Source organism: Trichoderma camerunense (genome assembly GCF_050948025.1).
Source record: "Trichoderma camerunense strain CBS 138272 chromosome Unknown V8C40scaffold_7, whole genome shotgun sequence".
In the NCBI taxonomy this organism is placed as follows: domain Eukaryota; kingdom Fungi; phylum Ascomycota; class Sordariomycetes; order Hypocreales; family Hypocreaceae; genus Trichoderma; species Trichoderma camerunense.
The window spans coordinates 577,764-605,402 of NW_028145363.1; the positions used below are offsets into that span (position 1 = coordinate 577,764).

The 27,639-nt window shown below is 49.7% G+C and overlaps 10 protein-coding genes across 10 annotated transcripts; 6 read left to right on the forward strand and 4 right to left on the reverse strand.

Moving 5' to 3' along the window:
* Positions 1-240: 240 nt before the first annotated feature.
* On the forward strand, positions 241-1,779 carry V8C40DRAFT_242508 (NAD(P)H-dependent flavin oxidoreductase). The gene is made up of 4 exons (XM_083215234.1): positions 241-564; positions 626-1,187; positions 1,258-1,507; positions 1,581-1,779. Exons 1-4 carry the CDS (start codon positions 522-524, stop codon positions 1,716-1,718), a joined length of 993 nt encoding a protein of 330 aa, XP_083074134.1. The 5' UTR covers positions 241-521; the 3' UTR covers positions 1,719-1,779.
* A 1,172-nt stretch (positions 1,780-2,951) lies between these two features.
* Positions 2,952-3,962, forward strand: V8C40DRAFT_264850 (uncharacterized protein; the record flags this gene model as incomplete). The annotated part of the gene is made up of 1 exon (XM_083219574.1): positions 2,952-3,962. The coding sequence occupies one exon, from the start codon at positions 2,952-2,954 to the stop codon at positions 3,960-3,962; it is 1,011 nt and encodes a 336-aa protein (XP_083074135.1).
* Positions 3,963-4,705: 743 nt separating this feature from the next.
* Positions 4,706-5,549, forward strand: V8C40DRAFT_286657 (uncharacterized protein; the record flags this gene model as incomplete). The annotated part of the gene is made up of 2 exons (XM_083222553.1): positions 4,706-4,828; positions 4,883-5,549. Exons 1-2 carry the CDS (start codon positions 4,752-4,754, stop codon positions 5,547-5,549), a joined length of 744 nt encoding a protein of 247 aa, XP_083074136.1. The 5' UTR covers positions 4,706-4,751.
* Positions 5,550-7,036: 1,487 nt separating this feature from the next.
* On the reverse strand, positions 7,037-9,626 carry V8C40DRAFT_242509 (uncharacterized protein). Its single transcript, XM_083215235.1, has 3 exons — positions 9,465-9,626; positions 8,131-9,369; positions 7,037-8,055 (listed from the first exon to the last, which is right to left on the reverse strand). The coding sequence occupies exons 2-3, from the start codon at positions 9,240-9,242 to the stop codon at positions 7,317-7,319; spliced, it is 1,851 nt and encodes a 616-aa protein (XP_083074137.1). The 5' UTR covers positions 9,243-9,369; positions 9,465-9,626; the 3' UTR covers positions 7,037-7,316.
* Positions 9,627-10,092: 466 nt separating this feature from the next.
* On the reverse strand, positions 10,093-15,214 carry V8C40DRAFT_202517 (mediator complex subunit 13 C-terminal-domain-containing protein). Its single transcript, XM_083211997.1, has 2 exons — positions 15,004-15,214; positions 10,093-14,946 (listed from the first exon to the last, which is right to left on the reverse strand). Exons 1-2 carry the CDS (start codon positions 15,040-15,042, stop codon positions 10,321-10,323), a joined length of 4,665 nt encoding a protein of 1,554 aa, XP_083074138.1. The 5' UTR covers positions 15,043-15,214; the 3' UTR covers positions 10,093-10,320.
* Positions 15,215-15,712: 498 nt separating this feature from the next.
* V8C40DRAFT_242515 (ribosome biosynthesis protein ENP2) lies at positions 15,713-17,871 on the forward strand. Its single transcript, XM_083215236.1, has one exon. The coding sequence runs from the start codon at positions 15,795-15,797 to the stop codon at positions 17,724-17,726; it is 1,932 nt and encodes a 643-aa protein (XP_083074139.1). The 5' UTR covers positions 15,713-15,794; the 3' UTR covers positions 17,727-17,871.
* V8C40DRAFT_242517 (uncharacterized protein) lies at positions 17,584-18,723 on the reverse strand. Its single transcript, XM_083215237.1, has 2 exons — positions 18,252-18,723; positions 17,584-18,195 (listed from the first exon to the last, which is right to left on the reverse strand). Exons 1-2 carry the CDS (start codon positions 18,439-18,441, stop codon positions 17,924-17,926), a joined length of 462 nt encoding a protein of 153 aa, XP_083074140.1. The 5' UTR covers positions 18,442-18,723; the 3' UTR covers positions 17,584-17,923.
* A 1,248-nt stretch (positions 18,724-19,971) lies between these two features.
* V8C40DRAFT_202563 (uncharacterized protein) lies at positions 19,972-24,482 on the forward strand. The gene is made up of 5 exons (XM_083211998.1): positions 19,972-20,594; positions 20,678-21,743; positions 21,796-22,036; positions 22,091-22,195; positions 22,246-24,482. Exons 1-5 carry the CDS (start codon positions 20,103-20,105, stop codon positions 23,738-23,740), a joined length of 3,399 nt encoding a protein of 1,132 aa, XP_083074141.1. The 5' UTR covers positions 19,972-20,102; the 3' UTR covers positions 23,741-24,482.
* On the reverse strand, positions 23,584-24,487 carry V8C40DRAFT_242524 (mitochondrial 54S ribosomal protein bL33m). The gene is made up of 3 exons (XM_083215238.1): positions 24,436-24,487; positions 24,239-24,355; positions 23,584-24,166 (listed from the first exon to the last, which is right to left on the reverse strand). The coding sequence occupies exons 1-3, from the start codon at positions 24,446-24,448 to the stop codon at positions 24,120-24,122; spliced, it is 177 nt and encodes a 58-aa protein (XP_083074142.1). The 5' UTR covers positions 24,449-24,487; the 3' UTR covers positions 23,584-24,119.
* A 1,464-nt stretch (positions 24,488-25,951) lies between these two features.
* V8C40DRAFT_274301 (pyridoxal phosphate-dependent transferase) lies at positions 25,952-27,464 on the forward strand (the record flags this gene model as incomplete). Its single annotated transcript, XM_083220589.1, has 2 exons — positions 25,952-26,342; positions 26,413-27,464. The coding sequence occupies 2 exons, from the start codon at positions 25,952-25,954 to the stop codon at positions 27,462-27,464; spliced, it is 1,443 nt and encodes a 480-aa protein (XP_083074143.1).
* Positions 27,465-27,639: the final 175 nt, after the last annotated feature.

The following is a 27,639-nucleotide window of genomic DNA, read 5'->3' on the forward strand; positions in this document are numbered from 1 at the left end:
GGGTTTGTTCATCCAAGGCATAGCAGAGTGTTACAGGGAGGATGCAGTACAAAGAAGCCATAGCAGCAGCCATATCAGCAGCCACTCACTGTATCTTTCTCGTCTCTATAGGTATTTTAGCATGTGAAGTCCGGGGGCTTAGCCTACCTCTAACCTAGAGCCCCAAAGTATGGGATGGGGTCCGAGCTTAACATGCAAGGGAAAGGGCCATCGAAGTGTGGGGCTGCTGTCAGCGTACATGATAGACTTGCCTCGGCATAAGGCTATTTGTTCGGGAGCGGTAATCTGGGGTCTAGAAGGGGACCTGCTCCTCGTAAGACTTTCTGACGTTATAAGAAGTGCTGATTTTGTGGTTTTTATTTTGCGATTGACAAAGACAGAAAGAGAAGCGTTTTTTTTTCACTTGAGGTTTGGATGCTGGAATAGAGAGACGATACACAAGACAAGACAAGACAAGACAAGGAAACAGACAGGACTTGCACAAGACATAGAACAAGAAACGCGACCTCACCTCTTGAACGATGCCTTTCAACACAGAGCTCACCCGCCGCCTGGGCATTCGCGGTATGTGCCTTTCTTTGCTGTTACTACTGCCTGCTTTCGTCAGCTAACTCTCGTCCTCCAGTCCCCGTCATCCAGGGCGGCCTGATGCACGTCGGCACCGCAGACCTCGCGTCCGCAGTCTCCAACGGCGGCGGCCTGGGCATCATCACCGCCCTCATCTCCCCCACGCCCGAAGCCCTGCGCGCCGAGATCCAGCGCTGCCGCACCCTCACCGACAAGCCCTTCGGCGTCAACCTGACCCTCCTCCCGTCCCTCCTCCCGCCCGACTACCCGGCCTACGCCCAGGCCATCATCGACGAGGGCGTCAAGATTGTCGAGACGGCCGGAAACTCGCCCGGCCCGGTCATTCGCCAGCTCAAGGCCGCGGGCATCACGGTGCTGCACAAGTGTACGACGATTCGTCACGCCCAGAGCGCGATCAAGCTGGGCGTTGACTTTTTGAGCATTGATGGGTTTGAGTGCGCGGGACATGTTGGCGAGAGCGACATTACGAATTTTATTTTGTTGAGCAGGGCGAGGCAGACGCTGAATATTCCGTTTATTGCTTCAGGAGGGTTTGCTGATGGTCAGGGACTTGCGGCGGCCCTCGTTCTAGGAGCTTGTGGTATCAACATGGGAACCCGGTAAGCGTTCAGCTTCACGAGGATAGATTGCACCTGGAAGCATCATCACTAACGAAATGTCTTCGAAAAGTTTCGTCTGTTCTCAAGAGGCTCCGGTACATCAGAATATCAAGGAGGCCATCGTCAAGGGCCAGGAGACGGATACGACGCTGTTGTTGAGACGCTGGACAAACACCACGAGGCTGTATAAGAACAAGGTTACGACGGATGCGCTAAAGATTGAGAGGGAGAGCAAGACAGGCGAATTCTCGGAAGTAGCACCTTATGTCAGCGGAAAGAGAGGGAAGGAGGTCTTCATTAATGGCGACCCGGAACATGGTGTAAGTGATTCTTTTTCTTTCTCTCTTTTGTCTATTTCTTTCACTTCAGTTGCTGATATGGCTGCGGTAATAGGTCTGGACGACGGGCCAGGTCATGGGTCTTATTCACGATATCCCGACTTGCGGCGAACTGGTTGCTCGTATTGAGAAGGAGGCGGAGACTGCGCTGAGGGAGAAGCTGGCTTTGATTGTGTCTGATTCGAAGCTATAAGGGATGAAATAACGGCATGAGTTTAGCCGATAATAATGAATGAAATATGGTTCTTTTTTTACAACCTCTTAACTCCGATGCCACCTAGAACAACTGCTTGTGTGCTATCATATCTCTACAAGTCGGCATCTCAAGTTGTGTATCCAGCGTCCCCGGAACTACAGTTCAAGTATCATAAAGATGCGGACTAAGTGTCTTTCAAACCTGGCGCTTCAGATATCTGCAAACATCGCTACTTTCTCTAGTATCCGCTAGTATCGCTACCTTTTCTACCATCCACTACTATCACTCATTCTGGGGCATCTGCTAGAGCATGCAGGTATTAGTGAACTCCTACTGTCGTCCTGTCAGTCTATAGTATGAAATCACCTCCTTCCCGAATTTCAATGTCTAGCTCGACATTATCTTCGTTGGGAACCCGGGCAGGATCTATAGTAGTTGCTTCTAGGCTATAGTCAAGAAGAGTTTGACATAAGTCCCGCTCTGGCGGCTGCGTATTGGGTAAAGTGATAGGCGTCTGTTATCTGCTTCGCTGTGTCTCGGGCACGCTTTGCGTAGAGATTTTAAAAGCGGTCCGAGGCAGTTTTGCGGTGTTAATTCACTGTGGCGCCATTTATTCGTTTTCTCTGCAATTTGGTAAAGTTTAAGACAGATCTTGCTGCAAAGAAGAGAGACTGCATGTACAAAGAGAATAGAAACGACGAAAGTGTGAAATGCGGATAATGTTAACGAAAGGTTGGGATTGTTGCTATTTCTTCTAGTATCTGTTATATAACCACTATCATTTTCGAAGTGATTGTTAGCACACGCTATTACTACTATCAAATCTTCTCACATATGTCCTACGGGCTTTATTGCTTTGTGAAGCCTTATGTTTGCTTGAAACATGATTGTAATTACGTTAATCCCTGCTACCCATTGTTTGACACTCAGAAACAATTACCTCGCCAGTGAGTTCAGGATCATCAATCCACACCATACACTAATCATTGCTATTTATTGACCTTGTCTTAACATGTTCGGACAGCTGCATGAACTCGAGGCCCAGCATCTGTGGCAGCCGCTGCCAGCCGTGGAACAGACTGCCAAACTCCACTCAGTTTTATTTTCATTTAACTCTCAGATATAATGACGCGTCTCCCCCTTCTCTCTTCAAACTTCTCCTTATTCCCATCTCTGCACCTGTTTTTACGTGCCTCTTGACAACCCTCCACCTATCCAAGACGGTTGAAAATGTCGTCGGCCATAAAGAATTACGATGTCGCCAAACTCAGCGAGAAGGATCTCGAGCTTCAGCCAGATGATCCAAGGTACGAAGATGGAGTGAAATGTATCCGCAAGTACTGGGCATATGCAACCAGGCTTGATTATGGCGAACAAGAGGATATACTTGACTGGATATTGAATCACAATTATGCTATCGAACCCTCTGTGAAGAAGACCCCTACTCAGCATTATCTGTATCTGTTGCAAATGAGACTCTTGGATTCCTACGGCGATATGGAATTGTCGCTGCCGATTTATCTCATTTTGTCGACGGTATACGACAAGTTGCCTAAGAGATACGTCGCCATGATCGGGCAGAAATTCCTTTCTCGTGTCATCGAAGACCACACGCAAGAGTATTTCAAAGCAATCAAAAAGATGGAAAAAGACGCCCTGATCGCAGCCGCAGCGGCTTCTCCTGCCATCTTACCCCCTAGCCGGACCACGATCAACAAGCCAGCCGTAGCTAATAAGGCCACGATGACTATGACTGTGGACGACGAAGACGCCGTCTCTGGTGGAGAGGAACAGGTGACAGACCTTGACCCAGTCTGCCAGGCATCGCAGAGCGTATCTCTAGAGACAGCCAAACGCCCTCGAGCACTCTCCGACAATCCGGCCATTGAACCTAAACGTACACGACGGGCAACCGACAACGATGGATTTGATATCGACCAAATAGTCACCGGCGTCAAGTCGTCCCTCACCATCCAACCGTTTGCTGATGCTGCCAAACCCGCCTCGACAGCAGCCAAAAAGCCGCGAATGACGAGCTCCGACCTCCTCAAAATGAAGGAGGATGTGAAGATTGCCAGGGAAACTGCAAAGAGGAACGAGGCCAAAATTGATGCAGTTAGTGCCAAACTCGATGGCTTTATTTCTGAGATGCGTCAGTTTATGACTGCCTTCGCAAACACGGCAGGTACTCCTCTGTCAATTGAAGTCATTGACGAAAGCGACAACAACAATCACGAATGAGGATTTTCGCCCCGATAGATGACGACATCTACGACTATTTTGGTGAACGAAATATTTGCGCAAACATAAGGTGAGCTTTCTTTTTTCTTTCATCTTATGACCTTTAGTATACTGACTATATTTGAGATGTATAGGACTGAGTAACGGGCTAGATTATAAGTCCCGTTCGCGATATCTCGGTCTTTAGGGAACTAGTTAGCTGGGTTGAGAGGGAGAGCTTGACTATGTGCGATATAAAGTGACGAGAATGGAACGAAAGTGTATATTGAGTCGAATTGACAATCTCCAAAGACTGTGCTTCTTGTTATTGTATCTCAATTTAGTGTTGACTAAGACACCTCTTTGTAATGATGTCTTTCCATCTTCTTAATATGACCGCAGTGACGATGTTTGAAGTGCAGAACAGGTGTTTTATTCAACTAACTCATCAAGTACTGGGTAAATATTGATACTTTTTCTCGCATTGATTACTACCAAACTACATTTACTACCTCTTAGTAACTACTAGGTACGTTAGTAGTAATACTTCGAACAAATTTCAGCTTTGATGCCCCTGGCAGCTGTGGCCAGTTGTCACTCTTAATGCCACCATCCCTTCAGTTTACCTACAGTTGATGCGTAATCACATGATTTAATCCTTATTTACCCATTCAATCCCTCTTCAAACGGGGTTCTATTCTTTCCCTTCTTCACCTCTCACTTCGTTTCACTCTCCTCTTGCTAAGTTTAAACAACCGCCACAAGATTGGAGAGGCTGCTGCCGAGAACGCCTTGATAGAGGCGATCAATATGGAGTCGTTCGGGCAACTCCTGAAGGAAGCTATTGATTCCGAGAAGAAAAGTTGTAAGCAACTCGCAGTCGACGGGTAAGGGATTCTGGACGAGACAACACGGTACGCTTTCTTACTGACATAAGGTAGAAAACACATGAAGACATTGAACCTGGATATCGCCGCTGCCGAAAAGGCTGGGAACAAAAATATTGTTCAGGCAACATCCTCAGACGAAAAGAGCTCCTGCAAGGTCGCGAGCTCCGACAGCAAGGAGATCTCCTATAGCGATCAAGAATCCTCCATCGCCGAAGACACCGCTGAAGAAGAAGCTTCCGAAGAGGACTCCTCTGAAGGGGAAGCAGCCCCAAGACCTTCAAACGCAGAAGGAAAACGCGTTGCGTCTCCGATGCCCCCTGGCGATCAGCCCCTTGACAAGCGTCTACGACAATCCACTACTGAAGAAGTTTTCGACATTGCCAAGGTGGTGGAGGCTATAGAAAAAAACCCAGTATGGAAGATGAGACACAAGGCGGCACAATGGGAAAAGTACGAGAATAGTCTGGGAGATCTGCTCGAGAAGGTGGCCGCCATGGAAGCAGAAGCTTGCAAAGAAAGGAAAAAGAACAATGAGTTCAGGGAGGAGATGAGAAAGTACTGGGAGGAAGAGAAGAAGCGCTGGGAGGAGATGAAAGAACATTTGGAGGAGGACAAAAAGTACCGGGAGGAGGAGAAGAAGTATCGGGAAGAAATGCGGAAGTTCATGGTCGCAATCTCCAAAGCCTTTGGCGTGACAGCGCAGGACGAGAACAAGTAAATATTTGTAAGGTGGAGAGTTGGTTCCTGGCTGGGGGCTTGGGATTCATGGATACAGAGCATTTGGAGCTTGGTTACAGTACTAGCAGGCGTCAGATCATGAAGGTATGCTGACCATGATGATATTTCTGAACTTTGCTACCAGGAATGAACTGCCTAATCAACCTATAATATACATAGGTTCAAACTCCAGTATGCATTTTAAGAGAGCAGCTATGCGGTAGTCCAAGTTTGCTAAATATCTAATGTTTACTGATACAATAAAAGAATATCGATACTAGAAGCATTCGGCATGAAAACCATGATTCGTTCGTTCGTTCAAAAGCTCTCTAATGAGTTGTTAACTTCGACGTGGGTGTAACATTTGTCTATGCAATCATCATTGCAACTATGTATGGACAAGCTAAGGGGTCTAGCGTCTTGTTAGAATCCAATTCAGTTTTATTTAAATGAAGCCAATGTAAGCTGTAGTTCTTGTATAATAGGAACAGGTAGAAACAGGTAGCAATACTGGAAGATAGTAGCGATGCTAGAAGAAAGTAGCTATACTAGAAGAAAGTAGCTATACTAGAAGAAAGTAGCTATACTAGAAGAAAGTAGCTATACTAGAAGAAAGTAGCTATACTAGAAGAAAGTACAATCCAGGGACAAGGACAAGGCGACGGCAAAAAAACACAGGGACGAGATGCGGACATTTATGAAGAAAATGACCGAAAGATTGGGCAAAACTACAAAGAAACCTTAGCGACGAGGGCATGGCTTCATTTGGGGATTTGGACGTTTACGGGTATAGGAAACTGGAGCTGGCTTATGATATTGATGGGCGGCGACTATCGAGCAAGTGGCCTGCATCTTCTTACAGGTCAGACTTTTATATTAAAGTCGAAGAATCCGGATCATATTCCTGATTTTGATCTTCTGGAGTTATCGTGGAATCTTCTTCGTATGGCTGCAATATGTGGCGCTTCTGGAGAGCCAGAAGAATTATCAGATGATGACGATCACGAGGAAGCCTATTGCGACGTCGAGATCAAGTCAACCCTTTCAGACGAGAATAACCATCTCGACATCTAGTGATGGAGGGTAGGAACGTACCCCCCTTGTACCCCGGTATATAACTAGACTCATTCTTCGTGCGGGAGAAGAAGAACGTAGAAAATACACACCCACTTGAATCCCGCTCCCGAATCCCTACACTTGTGAGACCTCCATCTTTCTAGTGGAGAGCAGAGGTCAATTATGAGGTTGAGATGGAGAACGATATCGATGCTGAGGTTGATAAAGATAGACAGCTTGATGATGATGTTCGAGGCGTGAAGTCTTGGGGACGAAAACATACATTAGTTTCTGGCGAGGGGGTTTGGGGTTTGCGAATATAGGACATTGGGGTTCGGTGACAGTACTAGCAGGCAATCAATCATGATATCGGGAGGATACTAGAGAATAATGGATACAGGACATTGGAATTCGGTTATGATACAAGGTAGTCTTGCCATTCGTCCCATCTATGTCACCACACAGGATACAAATTGTTTAGAAGAAATCATCAAAGAAATCATTTCCAGTCCTATATAATGCCATTCATCGTGACGTCCCATGATGCTTTTCTTTACCCAACTAACTTCAAGAACCGTGTATGTCCCATCTATTATGATCCATTCGGCAACAACAAAAAGACATCACCATCAGCCAAGCCATCACCAACACCAAATCTTCTCAAACCATTCGGCGCATTGCGTACATTACCAAGACTCCATCACCATGAAGCTCATCCTCTGCTCCTCCGACTAGTTACCAACGCCGGATCCAAACGCCTTCCTTGCTCCCTCTTATACTCAGTCTCTCCCTCCGGAATTCTCCACCGCTCATAATAATACAGCTCCGGCATCCTCGTCTGCGTCTGCTCCTCCAACTGCGCCTCTCCATCACGCAGGCCAACACCCGTCTCTATCAACGACGCTCTTCCCTCAGGGTCGATAGCCTGCCATCCTTCCGGCGATGACCGGCGAGAGACTACCAAATCTACATCTTCAGCCATGGAATACGTCGCCTCTACAACAGCTCCCCTGACACCGCAATAGAACGACGTCGACAAGTCGGATGCCTTGGCCAAGGAGTGGACTCGGTCCATGGATGTGCTGTAGATGTGCATAACTGCGTCTGGTCTCCAGCTATCTTGTCGTGATAGATGGTGCCAAGTGCATGCTCGACCAGACGAAGAATCGCACTCCTCGACTGGATTGATCTGAAGTCCATCGACTTCGTTGATGGCTCCGTACTGGTGGGGCCGTCCGGGAAGAGGCGTGTTTTCAGAGCATGGCATGGCGTTGGTATGATGATACGGCTTTGGGAAACGAAAGTCGAAGAATCGAAGATCGGGGCTGCAGTTATTACCAGCTACGAATCGCTCAGATCCATACACTAGCAACGAACTACTAGCCTGATATGGTTGGAAGCCATCACGATACAGGACATCGTGGGCTGAAGGAGTTCGTAAATCTGATAGCCTAGTGCCATAAATGTCAGTTATTAGCTTAAAGAGAGGCGCTGGCTTTGGAACATATTGTCATATCTCGTCTTACCTATGGCTTCCGTCGTCCCAGGCGCTAAGCAGCAGATTGTCATTCATCCTGTTAACCGGCTGAATAGCACGAACCGTCGTCTTCTCAGCAGATCTTTTGGAATCCGCCGAAGCATTCCCATCCATCCTGGAGCTCATTGCTGCGTTGAAAAACTCGATTCCACTGGGCCTCATCTTGGCCCATCTCAGAGGCTCGGTGCTGCCACCAATGCTGCAAGCAATCACATCGTTGGCCATGAACTTGGCGCTGCGCAGAAGCGAAACCTCGTCGACAGAACCATCCTTAGCCACGTCGTAGTAGAGAACAGGTTTCAGTATTGCCTCCTCGGTATTGGAAAGGTTGTATAGCGTCAAGACGGAACTCCTGCAACTTGCCAGCAACTTGGCGTCAGACTCCCACTCGGTCCACGAAATTGCCCTCTGTCCAGGAGATTTTCGGCTTAGGGGTACTCCGGATGAGTTATTAGCGTCGTGTGAAGGAATAAAACTCTGAGATGCGTCCGACAGCATCTCGTCTCCAACAGACAAGAGCTGAAGACTTCCATCAGCCCTTCCAACAACCACCTCTGGGACCTGCTGGCGCTGGATGAGGCTGATTGCCGTCACATCTCCCGTCCCAGCCGCATATCCAGTCTCACGGCCTCCCAACTTGCTCCAGCTATCCGGACCCTTGCTGCTCACGCCCTTCCGTCGAAGAATCAAGTTCTCTCCCGCGCCACACGCCAGCAGCTCTTCCTGCGTAGCCACGACCGTCGTAGCATCAATGACCGAGTGAAAGTTGACAGACTGTCTGCTCCGGGGAAACTCCCTCCTCTTGGTCCGCGCCGGAGGCTTTTCTCCATACACAGTCAGATAGAATCCACGACTGTCCCAGCACCGGTCGAGATACGTCAAGCGGTCTGCCACGGCATTCCAGCCCGTTAAAGCACCTAAGGGGATGTTGATGGAAGGGAATTTGGCCCTCACGAAGCTGCGCCATCCGCTCTGGTTGATGACGGCATGGGCATGTCGGGATGCGCTCGCCAGATGAGCCACATCGCGGGCCGTGTCCAGATGCTGGACAATGTCGAGGATGAGATCGTCTGGGAGACTCCCCAGCGATGCCACGTCCATTATGATTACTGTTCAAGCAGTCTCATAGAGAGGTCTATGTTTGTTGTAAATTGTAAATGCAGAAAGCAAGAAGAAAAGAAGAAGGAATATGCCGCGTAATTATCATCTACCGCATCTTTATGGTCGTCCATTCGTTAATCAGCTTCAACTTCTTGATTCCATTGCCTCATGGACGCATTTTACAGCCCTTGCAGCGATGATGATTCATCCACTAAAACTTACTAAGGATTGACGGTGGCGCAACAACTTGTATCCAAAACGTGGCAGCCACAGTCTGACTCACGCCTAGGCTTCTATTCTCTCCAGGGTATGCAGATTCTTAAGCCAAAACCCCCATTATGACTGGTTTAGTGAGGGAAAGGGAGAGTCATGAGGATCATGAGGAGAGATGCATGACTTGGGCTAGAAGAGAGGCTGCCTGCAAGGCGTAGATGGTATATGCCTCTAGCGGGTTGGGTCACCTCAGTAAGCACTGTATACTGCCTAAATTGAAGACACCAGAACCAGCCAACATCGCATCATACTGTACTGTTATACGGTGTAGATATCAAGTATCCATCTGGGTAGGCAAAAATACATATGTAGTTGTTGGATCTATATACCATTTTTGGGTAAGATCTTAAAAAACCACAAGTACCTGTTCACGATATAATATTCTCACTCCATTGCTTCTATCCAGCACCCAGACACATCACACATCTCACAACTTACTACATGCTTCACTCTCACGAACAGGGCAAATTATATATGTACCCCAAGTCTCATACCCCCTGCTATACTATATATCAAAACCTATCTACAACCCATAATCATCATCGCCAACCCGTATACTTATGCATATGCTGAAAAGAAAATCCACATTGGTGGTTTGCTTCCCTCCCCCCCTTCTATCACTCTTTGGATCGGAAATGAACAACAACCTCGGCCAAACCATTTCCAACGCCAACATAAAAAAGAACGCCTAAAAGTATGGGTTTCCAACGTGTCTCGTTGCAAAGGTATCACCAAAAAAATGGAAACCCCCCTTCAGCCACGCGCCTCCCCTTCTCCTCATACAAAGGAAAGTAAAACAAAATAATCACATTAACAGATACAATGCACGCGCAGCTTTTTCGGCCGCCGCGACGTGCCAGGGTCGCACATCTGCTTCCCTATCAACCACTCCACGGGCCCGGGCCAGGGTGCCCAGTCCTCTAAAGTATCCCAACATTTCTCTGAATAGGGGCTCGTGTACTCGTGGCATGGCTTCGGTGTACACTAGATTGACTTCCATCACAATAGGAGCATCTTCCACTTTGATTCCAGTCCGCTTGATGAGATAGCCACTGATCAATGCGGGGTGTACTTCCAGAATGCTCGTAGAGTTGCTGAGCCGGTGGCCGGCAATAGCTCCCCAGGTCTGATCAGTGACATCAGTCAAAATGGCATCCAGATCCGCATCAGCAGCGCCAGCATTAGAAGCACCACCATCGCCAGAGGGAGTAGCAACTGCCATGCCTTCGCGGGCAGGAGTCGCAGGAGTTGGGGGCTCTGGAGAAAACGCGCTCGGTAGCGGTGTAGATGTTGGTGTGTGAAGAGCAGCCGAAGGTGGCGCGAGCTTCACCACTGGCGGTAAAAGCTGAAGCGATGGGTTCGTATCGACCGTGAGCAAAGCCACCGTTACCTTGGCGTTGATCTCGGTGCGGGCCAAGTCAACCCAAAAGTCCATCTCATGCTGTGGCATTGGCCCACACTTGGTGATGATGACTCTCCAAAGGACTTTCCAGGCAGATATTAATTCAAGAGTAGTCTCCCATATCTCATTGGCAATCTCGTTCATGTTGCGAGACGGCTGCTTCCCCTTTCTGCCCATGCAATAAGAAGCCGTTGCTTGCTGGTTCCCCCTATCGTCCGTCCATGCCGCGGTAATCCATCGCTCGTCGACGCTCTGGGCGTATGCCACATGAATGCAAGAGTTCTCGCGAATAAGCGATGCTGACGGATTAGTAGTCAACTTAAAATCAATGATCCGTGGTAGAAGCTGCTCGAGTCTAATGGCTGGAGCAGGCATTGGTCCTCCAAAGAGAGTACAGCGATCATAGGTCTCGATGCAGAGCCTGACCAGATCTGAAGTCGGAGTGACGACCAAGGCCGAGGGAGAAGACAGAAGATCTGCCGAGACTAGCTGCAAAACTAGTTCATTCTGAGGAGGCTCCTTTCGGGCTGCCAAAATCTTTTGGTACGTTTCAAAAAATCGCTGAAACGCCGTACACGATTCAATAATGGTCCCAGGATTGTCGGGCGAGTAGACGAAATAAATAACAAAGTTGGTTTCAGTAATTGCGAGGTTGGTGAATATCCCGCGCAGCACTTCCATACTTTCAATCATGGCCGATCCATGTCCCGTCACCGTGGCATCAGGAGAAGTGGTGATTCGATCAATCTCATATGGTAAGAGCCCTGCTTCCATATCCGTGCCAAGAGGCATGACTTCAAACGTGCCCAACTTCAAAAACTCATAAACACTTTTGATACGGTCCAAAAAGGTCTGGACGTTGTCTCCCATTCCAGGCCATCCAGGATAGACGCAGATTGCATTAATGTTTTTGCTGCCAGAGGAAGGGGAGAGGCCCAGGCTCTCCCAGAATGAGACCGCCGACGGCAGAACAGACAGCTTCGTGTCTGCCCTTTGGACTTCCAGATGTGGGCTAGGAATTTGATATAGGTTGCTTGGCCGCATGGCTTCGGGATTTCCTTCTCGGCCAGGTATCTGCCGCGGCTGGAACTGGCTCAGAAGCGGTATGTCTTGAATATCCAACAAGCCTTTCAAGCGCATAGGCATGGTATCTCCAAAAAACTGCGCAATAATATCTTCCAGTGTATGAAAGGCGTCCCGACTGTGAGTTAATAGTTCTTGACGCTTTTGGCTGGCCGACAAAGTGGGTGCTTCGAAATCCGAGGCTCTAAAGATATCCAGTCCACCAGTCGCTGCTTGTTCGGTCACAATCTGCGCAATCTGGATCAAATAGTCGTCATTCAAGGCCATATCCAACAACAAGGGCTCTGGATCTGAGAACAACGCAGAGAGGGGCACTCCTGTCATGTCAGACTTGGATAGTCGTGGCAGCTCCATTGCCAGCTGATGATCGGGCTCTTCAATATCGCAATCTCTTAGCGAGGTGATTTGAGACATGATATCGTCATCTGCGTTTATCAACCTGATGCTGGCCTTGTGCGGAGAACCAGGTTCGTCTGACGTGTAGCTGGAATCGTCTTGGTCCGATTCGGCACTACTGTCCTCTCCTGAGATCGATCCGTCTAGTTTCATTGGGCTAGTCGTCGACATTTGCGGCTCCAGTGCGGAATATTGCTTGGCCATGGTGCTTCGAGTAATGGGCCGATCCCTCTGCCTCTTGCTGAGCTTGCCATGCCGTTTCAGATAGTCGGTTTCAGGCACGGCCCGAAGATCAATGTTTGGCCTTTCCATCTTTTCCACTTTTGAAAGAGCACTCAGGTCGAAGAGCCCTCCTTGCTCATATTTTTTGTTAATCATAGGCAACGCTGGGTCGAAGTCGAGGCTCTCAAAGATCTTGGCCTTTCTCAACGTGGGCTGAGAAGACGCGGTGGAATCATACTTTGGCATTTTAAGAGATGCCTTGACACGCTTAAACACCGCATGGGGGTCGAAAGGGCTAGACTCGCGCTTTGCAGGCGTCACCCGTATCTCCCCCCGGCTGCGACGGGCTGGGTCTTCATTCTGGCTTCTAGCATGCTTCAGCTCGGGCTTGGCAAACACTACCCTCTCTGACTGAGGAGGAGGGAGCGGAGGAGGAAGGAGAGGGGTAGAAGTTGGTGGCGGTAGAGAAGGAATAGGGGCTGGAGCGGGAATCGCAGCCTGGGCCGGAGTTGGGGCTGAGGGGGTGGCAGGAGGATGAAGAGGCAACGATGTAGGTGTTGGTGCCAGAGTGAGCGGCGTGGTCTCGACGGGAATTACAGTCTCTTCAACAGCTTGGGGTGGTGGAGGAAGTGCCATTTCTGAGCTAGATATATCAGCCATGGGGAGATCGGCATCCATGTCGTCTGGCTTCTCGTCAAAGAAGTTAAAATCGGCCTCAGTAATGTCATTGTCGTCAAACATGTCACCTCCTATTCCCCCCCCAAAGACGGTCTCGCCATCACCAAGAACATTGCTATCGCTCCGGTGTCTCTTGGAATCTGCAAACTCGGGAGACTGGTCGACGCTGTCTCCCCCAGTTGCTTCACTTTGAACAACAGCATCCGATTCCGCGATGACTGGAGCGGACAATGGGTTACCTGGACTGGAAAGAGTGCCATCGATGGACGGAGTCACACCATTCGGCTGTTGAACTCCATCTGGTGGCGTCGGGTACATAATACCAGCCGTGGCCGTATTGGGACGCTGTAAGGCCACGGGTGATAGACCGCTGGGTTTGGGTGTTGTCTTTGACTCTGTGTTTTGTGGTTGTGGATCCTTGGGGAGATTGGCCGCACGCTCCAAGGCTCGTTTGGCTTTCTCTTCTCTTTCTGTAATAGAGGCGTGCCATCCCTTGGCATTGCCCAATGGATCATGGCTTTCTTCATGGCCGCTCAGTACGGTGTCTACTACGCGGCTGGTAGATGATGCGTCGACGTTCTTCTTGCGGAAACATAGACGCCTTGGCCATGGCAGCGTAAATGAAGAGCTTGCACTGGAGGATCGTTGGTCGCCCCTAGTATCTGGGTTCTTCGGTTTGGGGACCAAGAGATTCACCCAAAGACAGCCCCCTAGCGTCGAGGCAGCTATGCCTCGAAAATTCAAGAACCGTAAGCAAGCCTGTTTCCACAACGACTCTTGTCCGTCAAGTCCACCGCGGAAATTAAAGAACTGTGTCATGGGAGTCTGAGCTAAACTCGTCAAGCCGCCGTCGCCAGGAACAAAATTCTGAGTAGCAGTCATGATGCCAAAAGGAGCAGCAAGAACAGAATAGCCAGAGGGGGCCAGACTCGAGGGAACAGTATCATCTAGTGATAATATCCCTCTACACTTCGTCAGAGCCAGGCTTATCATCAATGCTCCCGTTGTCGTCAAATACGCCCTAAAAGTGCCCAGTATCTGTGGTCTTCCGATGGCAACTCCATGTGGTTGTGCATCGTATGCCGTCGGAGAGAGTATAACAGTCCTATAATTGAGAGGAACTGCCCCAACTCGGCGACAGAATGTGGTAGATATCGTCAATAGGACAGACGCAATGAATTTTTCGTAGAGTGCTCTCTGTGCTGTTGATGTGGTCTTGGACTTTTCAGCCTTTGGGTCCGGGTCTTGCGTGATGGGTGCGGTGGTCTGCAAAGGTGATGAGAGAGTTGGACGATGGGCCTGTTCCAGAGCAGAAGCAGTTGACAGGAGGCTCGTTGGCGTGCCACTAGATTGAAGGCCTTGAGATCGAGGCTTTTGTATTATCGGAGGCTCTATAACACCGTGTTCTCTCAAAGCTAGGCCATGTCCGGTCACATCGGGCGGCAGCTCAAGGCTGTCGCCCAAATCATCCGAATTTTCATCTTTGGGGAGAAATTGAAAGTGCCACAGAGCCTTTTTGGTCGCATCGTATAAAACGATGTGTCCCTTTTCCCTTAGTGAGTCTTCAATCTCAAGAGCGACCGAGGCGAAGTTTTGCGACAGATTGGATGACGGTTCGTACAAACGATAAGCGATCGACGAGACATTATTCTAGGACCCGGGGTCAGCCGAAGAGGGGAGAACCATCAAGCGAGGGGCCATGCTCACAATTAACAATGTATTAGTTTCATATTCCCCAGTATCCATATCGACTGCTTGTAAGATAATCGGCTCGTGGCAGCCGGTGACAGCGCAGTTTGCCGTCGTCGACACGAAGCCACGGCGTCCTTGGCTGTCTCGCGCAAACGGTCGGACCGAAGGCCGGGCTGGAGAGCTGTGCTGCAACTGGTCGAGTTCAAGAAGCCCTGATTAGGAGGATAAGCGATTCTGATGCTCTGTGCTGCCCGAGCTCCATCTCAACGAGGGTCTTCGCCGATCGATGAGGCTGTTCGAGGAGCGTCGCCCCGATAGGCGCGCGAGCTCGAGGAACCAGGTTGGTTATAGAGTCACGAGGCGTCCGAAGCACGGGGATTAAGGGGAAGGCAGAGTCTTCAGGAGCACATCAGCCACATGCCTAATATTGCCAGCATGTGCAGCCTCAGGCCATGGGGCAGTCGAGCAAAAAAGGAGATGATGATCAAGCAACGTTGAAAATGCACCGCATCGCGGAACTGACAGGGCTCAGACGTCTCCAGGGAGTCCGAAGCGTGCTGGATCCAGCGCGTGGCGGCGATTGGCTGGCCAGCGCTCGGTCAGGCGAATCCATACAAAGCATAGTGCTTGTGTGGGGGCGGCTCACCGGTCACCGACGTGGGGCTGGAATTTTTCTTCACCTTGATTTTTCTGGTAGCCCGCAAAATTGTCTGGCATTGGGATCTTTATCTTTGTCTCTGCATTTGCGACTGCAGATATTTTCAGTCGAAATCCCAACGAGGGAGCCCTGATACTCTGAATCCGCCATGAAGCTTTCCAATCCGGGGACAGTCCCCGTCTATACAATTTCGGGCGCATCCACTGCGCGTCCTCTTCCAGATTGGCTGGCTCGCCGTCGGAAGCGCAGTCTGAAGAACGATGTCGAGTACCAGAATCGCGTTGAGCTTCTGCAAGACTTTGAGTTTGAGGAAGCCAGTCAGTGTGTCCGAATCAGTGAGGATGGCGAATGGGTCATGAGCACGGGTACATATAAACCCCAGCTGCATGTACACAACCTCCCGCAACTCTCTCTTTCATTCACAAGACACACGACCTCGCTCAACGAGACTTTTGTCCTGCTTTCTACCGACTACTCAAAATCCCTACACCTCCAGAATGACCGAAAACTCGAATTCCATACCCCCATGGGCTGCCACTATGAGGCGCGCATTCCCAGATACGGTCGAGATCTTGTATACGATCGGCAATCCACCGAGGCCCTCATTCCCGCCGTTGGAATCGACGCTGACGGCAAGGGAGAGGTTTTCCGCATGAACCTTGAGCTTGGACGGTTTATGAAGTCATATCAGGTCGAAGTTGGAGGAGATGACGAACTGGGCGGCGGTCTACAAGGAGGCATCAACGTTGGCAGCGTGAACTGCGCTGCCATCGCCGAGGATACCCACAACCTGCTTGCATTTGGTACATCAATAGGCACAGTAGAGTTTTGGGATCCCCGATCAAGAGGACGGGTTGCGCTGCTTGCCGGCCACGATGGCGGCGTCACAGCACTGGACTTTCACTCGTCCGGTCTGTCGCTGGCCACTGGCAGCTCAACTGGCATGATCCAGCTATTCGATCTCCGTCGCCCTACTCCCTTACTCAAGAAGGATCACGGCTATGGCTTCGCCGTGAAGAAGTTGATTCACATGACAACGGCCTCACAAGAGAAGAAGGTTCTGTCGGCCGATAAGCGCATCATTAAGATCTGGGACGAGTTGACGGGAGACCCATGGACATCGGTTGAGCCTGTGGTTGACATCAACGACGTGGCTTGGTGCAAGAATACTGGCATGCTGCTGACGGCAAATGAAGGCAAGCAGCAGCACGCATTCTTCATCCCACAGCTCGGCGCCGCTCCCAAATGGTGTTCCTTCTTGGACAACATGGTAGAAGAGATGGCAGAAGAAGTCCGCACCGAGACTTACGACAACTACAAGTTCTTGACCCTACCAGAGCTGAAGCAGCTCAGTCTAGCACACTTGATTGGGAAAACCAACCTGCTGCGACCATATATGCACGGATACTTTGTGGCTTCCAAGTTGTACGAGCAGGCCAGACTCATCGCGAACCCTTACGCATTCGAGGACGAGAGACAGAAGCGCGTCAAGGAGAGGGTTGAGAAGGAACGTTCTAGCCGCATTAGAGGCACGAAGAAGGTCAAGGTCAACCAGAGACTTGTCGACAAACTTCTCAAGAGGCAGGAGAACAGAAGCCAGGTCGATACTGATGCCGGTCTTTTGGGAGACACTCGATTCAACCAGCTGTTCGAAGACGAAGACTTTGCGGTGGATGAGGCCAGTGGTGAATTCAAGGCTCTCAACCCTAGCACGGCGGTTCAGCAAGCTCTGGAGGCCAAGCATGGAACGACTAAATACCAAGGCAAGGACTCTGATGAAGAGTCTAGCGATGATGAGCCCATCTCTAAGCCTAAAGATGACGTGGTCATGAAGGTATCATCAACGCAAAACGAAGGCCGACAACTGAAGGATTCCGCACTGGGCTCAAGACAGCAGAAGTCTACACGCATCAACAAATCACAGAGTGGCGAGATCCGTGGAGAGAGACAAGTCACATTTGTGCCAGAGTCAAGGAAGAAGGGGCGGCAGCAAGAGGAAGAAGAAGAAGCTCCTCCCCCGCAAAGACGTTCCAACAAGGGCAGGCGAAGCGCCAGTTCAAACACATTTAGAAAGATGTGATACCCATAAACATTTGAATTACCAAAAACAGAAAAGCAAAAGGATATATGTATATACATTCGGACACCCATGAGCGATATCATAATTTCATCCATAAAAAGCACACAAAAGCAAAACTCGCCATTAGTCGTTCCTAATCGATGCCTTGACGCCTTTACTACCTAATCGCACTCACACCCACGCACAATTCGTCATCGTTACTTTCCACCAGACTTTTGTGAGATGGATTTGCTCTCGCTGCGAGCCAAACCCTTCTCCAAATCTTCAGGTCGAAGTCGAGGGGTTGGAGGCACTTCTTCGAGCTTAGTTCGTCCACGCCGGTTGGAGCGCGTTGAGCCTTTGACAGAACGGGGGAATTCAGATCGCCTTGGCGTAAGAGCAGTTGCAACCTTTTTCGTTGATCTTCTAATGGTCTCCTTGATGGTCCATTCACGCTTCTTGGCAATGAAGAAGAGAGTAGCGGTTGTTACTAGAGGATGTCAGCATGCTGGGAATTAAGTCTGAGGGACCGCGGATTCTGCTTACTGCCGATCAGGATGACAACTACAACGACGATGATGATGGCTACCAGTGCTCCGGTCGAGAGAGTTATGGAATTGGCAGAGCTGTCGCCCGCGGCACCGGCGTCGGTTCCGTCTTGCGCAGTGATGCTGCCGGATTGGCCCTGCCACGAATCGTCCGTGGCCAGAGGGAAATATGCAGAAGTCTGCGACATGGTGGTATGATTTGATGCTTTGATTGGGTTTCGGCGTCTTTACTCGTATGCGTATGTATGTATTTAGTAATGGATATCAATACACAGCCAGGCGGCTTGTTTGAGGAATCGAAATATCGTACGAGATATCTCCAAATGGGCAGTCAGCAGAATAAGAATAAAACCAACAACAATACAAAAGCTCAACCGCCGGATCGGAAATAACTGCGCCATAGCCCACCCTTTATTGTAACAGCCCTTTCTTTGTACCCTCGCCTCCTCTCCATTCTGTTCGCCCGCGACAAGTGCCTGCATACAAATGCCGGCCAAGGCCCATGTATCAGTAAACGCCCTGGGCATCTCATCGGCCCCGTTTTGGCGTGGCCCTGGGCTAGTTTCTTTGTGACGCCTGTGCCTGGATATGACCAAATATCGGTGTTGCGCCCTCATGATTGGCCTCGTCTCACCCAACAAGCGCCGACGCCAACGGCGCATGCAGGGGCCTCAGCCAATGAGGTGTACAGGTTGCATCTTTGTCCTGCTGTGCATCACTTCAGCGAGCCAAACAGCTAAAGCATCACTGCGCGCCCGCAGATTCTGTCTGTGACGGTTCCGTGACGACGTGAGACTAAATGATCCTATTTTTGTGACGGGGGAGAGCTGGTGCATCGCGCTTAATGCGATTTGAGAAGGCCTAAAGTGCATCACTGTGATATTGGTGATGGACGATGGCATTTCCAATTTTGGAGGGGCAGGTCCACGCAGCCTTGGACTGGACCATTCGCATTGCAGATTCGGTAATGTAGGGGCTTGAGACGGTGAGGCTTTGTTGAATGCATAAGTGAAGGATTGGATGGAAGAAGCGTGGTTTCTAACTGCCATGAGGATACGCGAGGCGGACACTTTGATGTCATTACTCGCAGTGTCTCAAGATTGTGAGACAAGGCGCCCAAGGCATTTTGAGGGTATCCACGACGGCTGATGTGTTTCAATTATTGCATTGTGATGGTAAGAGACAATTGCCACGCAAATACATTGTGGTTTCTATTTATGTGCTTCTTTCATGATCCGCTGATTCAAGGGAATGACTGGGAGCCGTCGCAAGTTGGTGAATAATATTGATGGCGCCAGATCACATCTCTACCTTTTTCTGGTAACTGCTATTTCTAGTATCACAGTCAAATCTGAGATACTGGATGCTGGATAGCCACGCTTGGTGTGTGTTTTGGCTTCATTACCTACCAAGCAGCGAGCGGATTGTTACTTGGCCTCAAAAATCACAGATGAAATTGGCTACCCTGATAGAATAATAATGAGACACAGAAAATTGAATTAAATTGAAGGCCTATCATCTTTTTGAGCTGTTACATGCTCCTACTAAACATCGATGTCTTCGAAGGCAGGTGTTGAACTGAGTCTCTCCAGGAGTACTAGGTAGCGTTGGAAGGAGCATCAGACCTCCTTCCACAACTACCGTCCAGATGAGTTCGCTTGCTGCAGATTGACCGCCTTAATTCTGCAAATCCCACAATCAAACTGCCAAATTTAATTGCAACATCTCCTCAAAATTATCCTCGTAAATTGCAGTGTAAACTTTGACATCCGCATACCCATTGCTTCTACTCAATAGCGGCAGAAGCGGGCAATCACATTCTACAATCTCGCATCACGCATATGCAGAGATGCCTCCTCAAATGGGCGTCAATCTAACGCCTCCAAAGTCTGGTGCTGGATTTGGTGGCTCAGCTCCCGTCGAGAAGTTATCTGACTTTGGATGGGCAATCAATGAAACAGGCATCGGCAATGCATTCCCAATGATCCCAGAACTGTCCTCTCCCAAGAAAGGATATGGCCGTCGTACACTTGACAGCAAGAAAGAAATCTCCGAGGCAGTGTTGTCAGAGGGCTTTACCTTTCCACCCAGAGATCTACCTCGCCCTGGCCAGTTCACCAATATTCAACGGCACAGTCTATTTACAAAGCCCCCGAGTCCTCCGCATCCAGAGCCAAGCCTGAATCTACCTGGTTCACCACCAAAGGACAAAACCATAGATACGACTGCCAGAGCTTCACCCTTGGACTTGCCAGAGATATGTCTCTCAGGAAACCCAAGAGACGCAGACGCTGCTCATAAGCATGGAGGTGAAGCAGAGATCTCTCAGCGAGAGGAAAATGTAAGATGGCGTGGGCTCAGCAATTCTTTTTTTGGATGATTCAATCCTTTGAATAATAGGATCAAATATCTAACAAAATGCAGAAGCCGATGTTTTTCATATCTCCTGGTAGCACCGAGCCCACAGTCATGCCTGACTCTCGGAGCCACGAGAAGGACAAGACCACCAGGCTGATGTCGCCACCAAAGCTTGCATCTTCGCCAACACAAAGCCATAATATCAATCTATTCAAGGCCATTGGTCACAAAATGGTCACTCGTGAACAAGACGGCCCATCCAGTGCGCCAAGAATGAAGGTTTTCAACGATACAAAGAGCCAAAATGTACAACGCCAGCGCACCCCAAGCATCTGTGGCGATCTAGAACTTCCTACATACCGCAGTCCGTTGGAATCTCGGCCAAAAGATCCCAAAAAATATAAAGAGAGCCAAGTTGTTTTTCTCTCTCGCGATGCACATGAACGGCCATCCCATCGGCGGTCCGGCTCCGCCACGAGTAGCAACATCTCCAGGAAACGGTTGCGCGATCACAAATCAAAGTCCGAGTCAAAAGTGAGCCGCGACCACAAATCAGAGCACGAGTTAAAAGTGAGTCGCGATCAAAGGGCAATTCAATATATTGGCGATTTTTGGAATCAGTGTGTCGAACTTGCAGACGAAGAAACCGAGGTAGTTTGGGCAGAGCTCAGAAGGCTCAAAAAGATTCTTCAAGGTGAACAGGAGAAGCTTGGAGATATAGGTAAAGCACTAAAAGAGAAAGACGCGGAGTTGTCTGCCATCCAAGCGCGTTACAACACGTTGTTTGAGGATAACAACCAAGTGACCAAAGAGAAAGAGGGTTTGGTTTCTGAACTCACGTCCTTGAAGGAGCAATTGTCGGAAGAGAAGAAGCAAGGGAAGCTTGCCAATGACAAATGTGACGCCTACCGACGTAAACTCAACGAAACCATCAAGGAGCAAGGAGTTCTCTTTCGACGTGCAGAAACTTATTATAAAGACACGATGGACCAGCTGCGGAAAGAGAACGAACACAAAACAGCATCCTCAGAGGCCGTCGACGAGGCTTTGAAAAACAGCCTCAAGATCCGTGAGGAGATGAAAAAATGCACGGACGAGTACCGCATGCAAATGGAACAAGATATTAAAAGGAGTAAGACATCGCCTGTGGATGCTGTGATGATATTTAACTGATCAAGCAACAGAGGACCAGGTTATATCAGAGCTTAAAGAAAAGCTCCATCTCCAAGAAGCTTTATGGGCCCAGGAGAAAACGTTTGCCGACAAACTGAGTGTTCAAACAAAAGAGCAAGACGCAGTACATCAATGCATTTGGGCTTTGGAGGCCAAGGTGGATTCCTTGATGGCGCATCATACCATCCAAAGCGAACAACGTGAATTGGATGCTAGATCGAGTACGCAAATGATGAGCGCTCTAAAATCGAAGTACTCGACTCTCTGTCTTACTCTGCAAGTTCGTTCCTTCTGACATTTTGACAGGTTGGATTCTCTGCTCGCAGGTGGAAATCAGCTTGCGTCCAAGATGCTTTCGCAAGAAAATCTTGAGCTCAAGCTAGCGGTCGCCGAAAAGAATATTGTTAAGAGGTGAGGAGTATGTAAATCCAGCAGTCTTTTCATCGCTTACACAACAATAGCTTATTACCGGTGATTTTTTCACTGGAGAGTGAGCAAAGCAATGTCTCAAAAGCAGTGTCACAATTAGGGGGATCAATTAGGCAAGATCTCGACCGCTTCAAAGGGGAGGCAAGCCGGATTGTGAACGCATTAGAACAAGACGAGAAAGGGACCAGCGCAAGATTTCAAGAGCTATCAAGCCATATTCAGAACTTTGATTGCAGTCTGAAGAAGGCAGTGGGCTCTTGTGAAAATATTGGCCAAAAATTTGATGTCCTCGCAGGCAACGGACAAAGCAATCAGCGCGAGACAATCAATATGCTACAAGGCGTCTTGCAGCGGATTTCAGCGCACGAGAATAAATCCAGCGAAACGGATCAACAGCTTCAACAAGCGTATGAAGAACTCACCAAAAATGTGGAAGCAATGATATCTGAAGCAATGAAAAACGGAGAAGAAACTATAGAGCCGTTGAACAGCGCCATTACCGATCTTCGAGCCACTTTGGAGCAGGGGCTTGGGCAGGAGAGAGAGAAGACGGCGCAATTGCTTCAAGTCAATGAGAATGTCTTGAATGTTTTGACAACCCATATAAATGAACAGAATCATATCACGACTCAGGATGGCGACAAAATTTCCGAGTTACAAGCGACATTAGAAAACGAGCGGGAGACAGCTGCTCAACTAAGAAACAAAATCCAAGCATTTGAGCAGAAGGCTCAAGAAACTGAAATCCTCCGAGATGAATGGCTCAAGGATGTTCAAACAATTGACAAGATGCGATCACAGCTCAAGGCCATCGCGATGCGAATCCCGCAGGTCGAAAACTGCGACAAAAAGCTAGACAGAATCATGGAGATCAGTAGATCCATACAATCATCAGCCAGCTACCTAGCAACGGAAGAGGAATGGGTTCAGCTAGAGATGATAGACAGAATGCCGAACTCAGCTGCCTCGGATGCAGTGACATCCTGCGAAGTTAGTGCAACACCATTACCTCTCCTGGCCGAATCCGACGGCGCGGCAGAGATCCAGCCATCAACCAAGGAAGATGTTATGAGCCGCAAAGTCACTGTTCACAGTCCTGATCCAGGTGAGAGATCGCCGTCACCTCCACTAACCGTGATGCAAGAGCAAAAGCGTCGTCGTGAAGTCACTCAACTCAGATCGATTCTCAAAAGCCATGCCATCCCTGCCACGGTCGAACCAGGCAGCGTGGAAGGCCATCTCACTCGACCACAGACTGACCAAAGCAAAGTCAGCCAGACCGCGAACGTCTCTATCAACAAGCCTCAATCTGCTTCGACGAAGGAGATGGTTGCTGAAATTCGCTCGAGGCTGATTCAGCACAACCACACCTGGACCTTCCCAACTGTTGCTGATTTCGAGAGGGACATTCAATTAACCAGCAAGAAAAGGCAAGCACCTCAGTGCAATCCGGTGTCTTTGGAATCTTTTGACTTCAACCCCCGAGAGACGAAGAAGCCCAGAACTGAGCACTACATCGAGGAATAAAGTTCAGTGAGGAAGCATGGTGGATGATTGGTCCGCAGATGCCTCCTACGGGTGGAAGCAGCTTGTACTTTAATCGCTGGTGCTTTATTTTGGCAGCTTATTTTGGCAGCAACTCACTGTTCCACAGCTAGAATGGTAAATGGATCAAAAGTGGAAATATTTGGGAGTGAATTTATATTCCAATCAGACCAGATATCGTGACCTGTCAGCGCATCGAGCGCAATGCCAGCCCATCCCCAAAACTCCAGAAATGCTCTTCATATTGATACATGTACATAGGTGGCCGCAGGTTCGAATAACCAGACCGCCCGCAACCCAATCATTATTTTCCCGTCCCTGAGGTGTATAGTTTGAAATTTTACATTGCTCGGAAATATCTTTATTTGGATCGCTTCTTCGTTTCTAGGAACAAGACCTTTTTGCGGACTAAAGAGCGATAGGAAATTAGCATTGGCGTGAGGGAAGGAAGATTTATGTCTGAGGGGGTGCGATTCGTACCTATCGGGTCGTATTTCAGCATTCCCATCATGGGTGCCGTTCTAGGCCGCTTAAAGGTGTAGAAGAAGCCGGTCATGGCCATGGAGATGAGCCGGACGTTGATCAATCTTGCCTTTGCTGCGAGGATATTAGCGGTTGTTTATGGTTTATAGTGCAGAGGAATTAAAGTTCCACTGCGGTATGATTCGGGAGCTTACCTTTCTTGGCCATTGTGTCGATATCTCCAGCGCTCGAAAGATGTCGTTCGATTGGTCTCTCGCGATAGCATCGTAAATTCCTAGCATGGCGGGACGGTTTCCATCCGGGTAAAAAGTGCCGCCGAGTTCCGAAAAATTATGTAAGATAGCTTAAACCCCTGTAAAGCAGCCCGAATTACGTTATGGAGCCCGCCCGCCGATAGCGGCTGACCCGTGCTCTGAATCCTGCCATATTCAGAGCTAGGCTCGCAGCTCGGGGTCCATCCCGTCACCCAACGGCGCAAGTATTATCACCGGTGAAGGAGCAAAGAAATTACCATATCAGCCTTGCGCAGGAATTGTCTCTCTTTTGCGGTCTCTACCCGTGTCCATTTAGCGGTAGTTTAGGAGTATGTAAGCCCTGTACCTTGTACACACTGTAGTTTAGAGATAAAGGGTGCGGCGGCCAAAGTAAAGTAGGGGAAAAAGCCACGAGGAAACGTCTCAAGCCAACAAAATCCATCCATCCACAATCCTTTTGGCATCTGGTAGCGCTCCAGCTACACACGCGCCCTCCATCGGTGCTCTACTATATTACGTTTCATTTTATTTCATCTCTCTTTTCCTTTTTTACTTGATTTTCATCAATTTTCTTGTAATTCGGCATCATGTCGAGGGCGCTGTTGACGAGCAACACGGCGCTGCCTACTGGGAGGGCACTTCTGGGTGTGTCGCGGATAGCTGGTAGGTGTCTGAGTTTCTTTTTTTTTTCTCGCCAACAGTTTTACCCTGTTTGCGCCGCTTCAATTTCCTCTATTCACCTCTCTGGTACGTCATTATCATGCTTCAGCTGCCCATTGGAGCGAGGGATCACGACAATTATACGGGCCAAGGGAGCAAAACAGCTTCAGCTCATGGCTGCATCTCACAGCGAAGCCTCTCTTTTGTCCGCACTCAACATGCAACAAACAACCACCGATTAAATTAAGCGCTCCATGCATCATGCTCCCACAAAACCCTCCAATGCCGCAGCTATCCCCAGATCCACCAATCTCGATAGGGCGTGCCAGGCGATGCGTGGAGCGACTGATGCGCTGATTTTTCTATTTTCTGCGTGTCATGGATACTGGATGAGGTGTGGTGGTGAATCCCTTCTGGGCAATGGCTTGGGCCTAACAGCAGCCAAAAGAAGCGCGCAGATCCCGTGGATTCCCTGGCCATCAGCCGAGAGTTTCCATGGCCTGCCGTTTTGTGTTTGGGGGATCTCGGGGTCCAGACGCTCCACTCGCCTCCAACAGACCCTTCCCCGTGTTTTCCCTTTTTTTTTTTCCTACTTGATCTTGTTTTTATATCCCCATCATTTTAAAAAAGTCTTTTTTTGGTTTCATAGAATTTTGTTTGCCAACTTACACCAAAAAAAGGTCTAGAAGCCGCCGGTCATCGGCGATCGCTACTCACAACTTGTGCCCCGCCATCTACAACTTCTCAACCCCACCATCGCAGATTCGTCCCTCGATCATTCTCAACTACCGCGAAAATGGGCCGCCTCAACATCAACAACATCAACCCGCACGTCCGCGCGGCCGAATACGCCGTCCGTGGCGAGCTCGCCGTCAAGTCGGAAGAGCTGCGTGCCCAGCTGAGCAAGGGCACCACCAGCCTGCCCTTTGACCAGGTCATCTCGGCCAACATTGGCAACCCCCAGCAGCTGGACCAGAAGCCCATCACCTTCTTCCGCCAGGTCCTCAGTCTGCTGGAGAACCCCCAGCTGCTCGAGAAGGAGGATGTCTTGATCAACGGTTTGGGCTACAAGACGGACGTTGTTGAGCGTGCCAAGTGGCTGCTCAAGAACTGCGGCTCTGTTGGTGCCTACAGTGCCAGCAGCGGTGTATACGCTATCAAAGAGAGCATTGCCAAGTTCCTCGAGAGTGAGTACTGGTCCTTTCTTTTCTGATACAGAGCTGAGTCGGCTTACTGACACAATGTGTTGCTTTACAGGAAGAGATGGCTTCCCCGCCAACCCTGCCAACATCTACCTCTCTGCCGGTGCCTCGTCCGGCGTCAACACCCTTCTTCACATCCTCGCCGAGTCCCCCAAGTCTGGTGTGCTCGTCCCTATCCCCCAATACCCTCTTTACACCGCCACCCTCTCCGTCCTCAACGCCACCTGCGTTCCCTACTACCTCGACGAGTCCAAGGCCTGGGGCACCGACCTCGAGGCCATCCGTTCTTCTTATGAAAAGGCCAAGTCCGAGGGTGTCGATGTCCGCTGCATCGTCATCATCAACCCTGGCAACCCCACCGGAGCCTCTCTGTCTGAGGCTGATGTTCGCGCCGTGATCGACTTCGCCAGCAAGGAGAAGCTCGTCATCATGGCCGACGAGGTCTACCAGACCAACGTCTTCATCGGCCAGTTCCACAGCTTCAAGGGCGTTCTGCGCAAGCTGCAGCAGGAGAACCCCGGAAAGTACGACGACGTCGAGCTGGCCTCTCTTCACAGTGTCTCCAAGGGCATGGTCGGCGAGTGCGGTCACCGTGGTGGCTACTTTGAGCTTGTCGGATTCGACGCCGAAGTCGAAGCCACCATTTACAAGTTCGTCTCCATTATGCTCTGCGCTCCCGTCATCGGCCAGTGCCTCGTCGAGCTCATGGTCAACCCGCCCCAGCCCGGCGAGCCCTCGTTCGAGCTCTACGACAAGGAGTACAACGGCATTGCCAACGGTCTCCGTGAGCGCGCCAACGCCCTCCACAAGGCCTTTGAGCAGATGGAGGGTGTCGAGTGCGGCGAGCCCCAGGGCGCCATGTACCTCTTCCCCACCATCACCCTTCCCCAGAAGGCCATTGACGCTGCTACCGCCGAGGGCCGCAAGCCTGACGATTTCTACTGCATGAGACTGCTCGAGGCCACCGGCGTCTGCGTCGTCCCCGGCAGCGGCTTCGGCCAGCGGGAGGGCACTTTGCACTTCCGCACTACCTTCCTTGCCCCTGGAACCGAGTGGGTGAGTCGGATCACCAAGTTCCACCAGGAGTTCATGGACAAGTACAGGTAAATATGCCGTGTACAGGATAATTACTGCTTCAAAAATAGGGTAGAGGTGTTTTTTTAAAAGGGACTGTGAGCGAGATTTGGATATTTTTATCGCGTGGGTGGATAGAGAATAATATAGTAGAAAATGATAGACGTCTTATAAAAAAGAACTGACTGGGTGACGTGCATTCACGGCG

What these genes read in the sequence shown, in the direction of transcription:
- V8C40DRAFT_242509 (XM_083215235.1), bottom strand. Translation starts at nt 9,242, where the DNA reads ATGGACGTGGCATCGCTGGGGAGTCTCCCAGACGATCTCATCCTCGAC. An exon ending in TGGGACGACGGAAGCCATAG is followed by an intron (nt 8,056 to 8,130) that starts GTAAGACGAGAT and finishes TTATGGCACTAG; the next exon opens with GCTATCAGATTTACGAACTC.
- V8C40DRAFT_242524 (XM_083215238.1), bottom strand. An exon ending in GCTGAAATACGACCCGATAG is followed by an intron (nt 24,167 to 24,238) that starts GTACGAATCGCA and finishes ATCGCTCTTTAG; the next exon opens with TCCGCAAAAAGGTCTTGTTC.
- V8C40DRAFT_202563 (XM_083211998.1), top strand. Translation starts at nt 20,103, where the DNA reads ATGCCTCCTCAAATGGGCGTCAATCTAACGCCTCCAAAGTCTGGTGCT. An exon ending in TCTCTCAGCGAGAGGAAAAT is followed by an intron (nt 20,595 to 20,677) that starts GTAAGATGGCGT and finishes AACAAAATGCAG; the next exon opens with AAGCCGATGTTTTTCATATC. An exon ending in ATGAGCGCTCTAAAATCGAA is followed by an intron (nt 22,037 to 22,090) that starts GTACTCGACTCT and finishes ACATTTTGACAG; the next exon opens with GTTGGATTCTCTGCTCGCAG.
- V8C40DRAFT_242508 (XM_083215234.1), top strand. Translation starts at nt 522, where the DNA reads ATGCCTTTCAACACAGAGCTCACCCGCCGCCTGGGCATTCGCG. An exon ending in GGTATCAACATGGGAACCCG is followed by an intron (nt 1,188 to 1,257) that starts GTAAGCGTTCAG and finishes GTCTTCGAAAAG; the next exon opens with TTTCGTCTGTTCTCAAGAGG. An exon ending in ATGGCGACCCGGAACATGGT is followed by an intron (nt 1,508 to 1,580) that starts GTAAGTGATTCT and finishes CTGCGGTAATAG; the next exon opens with GTCTGGACGACGGGCCAGGT.
- V8C40DRAFT_242517 (XM_083215237.1), bottom strand. Translation starts at nt 18,441, where the DNA reads ATGTCGCAGACTTCTGCATATTTCCCTCTGGCCACGGACGATTCGTGG. An exon ending in AGTTGTCATCCTGATCGGCA is followed by an intron (nt 18,196 to 18,251) that starts GTAAGCAGAATC and finishes GACATCCTCTAG; the next exon opens with TAACAACCGCTACTCTCTTC.
- V8C40DRAFT_202517 (XM_083211997.1), bottom strand. Translation starts at nt 15,042, where the DNA reads ATGGATACTGGGGAATATGAAACTAATACATTGTTAATT. An exon ending in AAACTAATACATTGTTAATT is followed by an intron (nt 14,947 to 15,003) that starts GTGAGCATGGCC and finishes CCCGGGTCCTAG; the next exon opens with AATAATGTCTCGTCGATCGC.
- V8C40DRAFT_242515 (XM_083215236.1), top strand. Translation starts at nt 15,795, where the DNA reads ATGAAGCTTTCCAATCCGGGGACAGTCCCCGTCTATACAATTTCGGGC.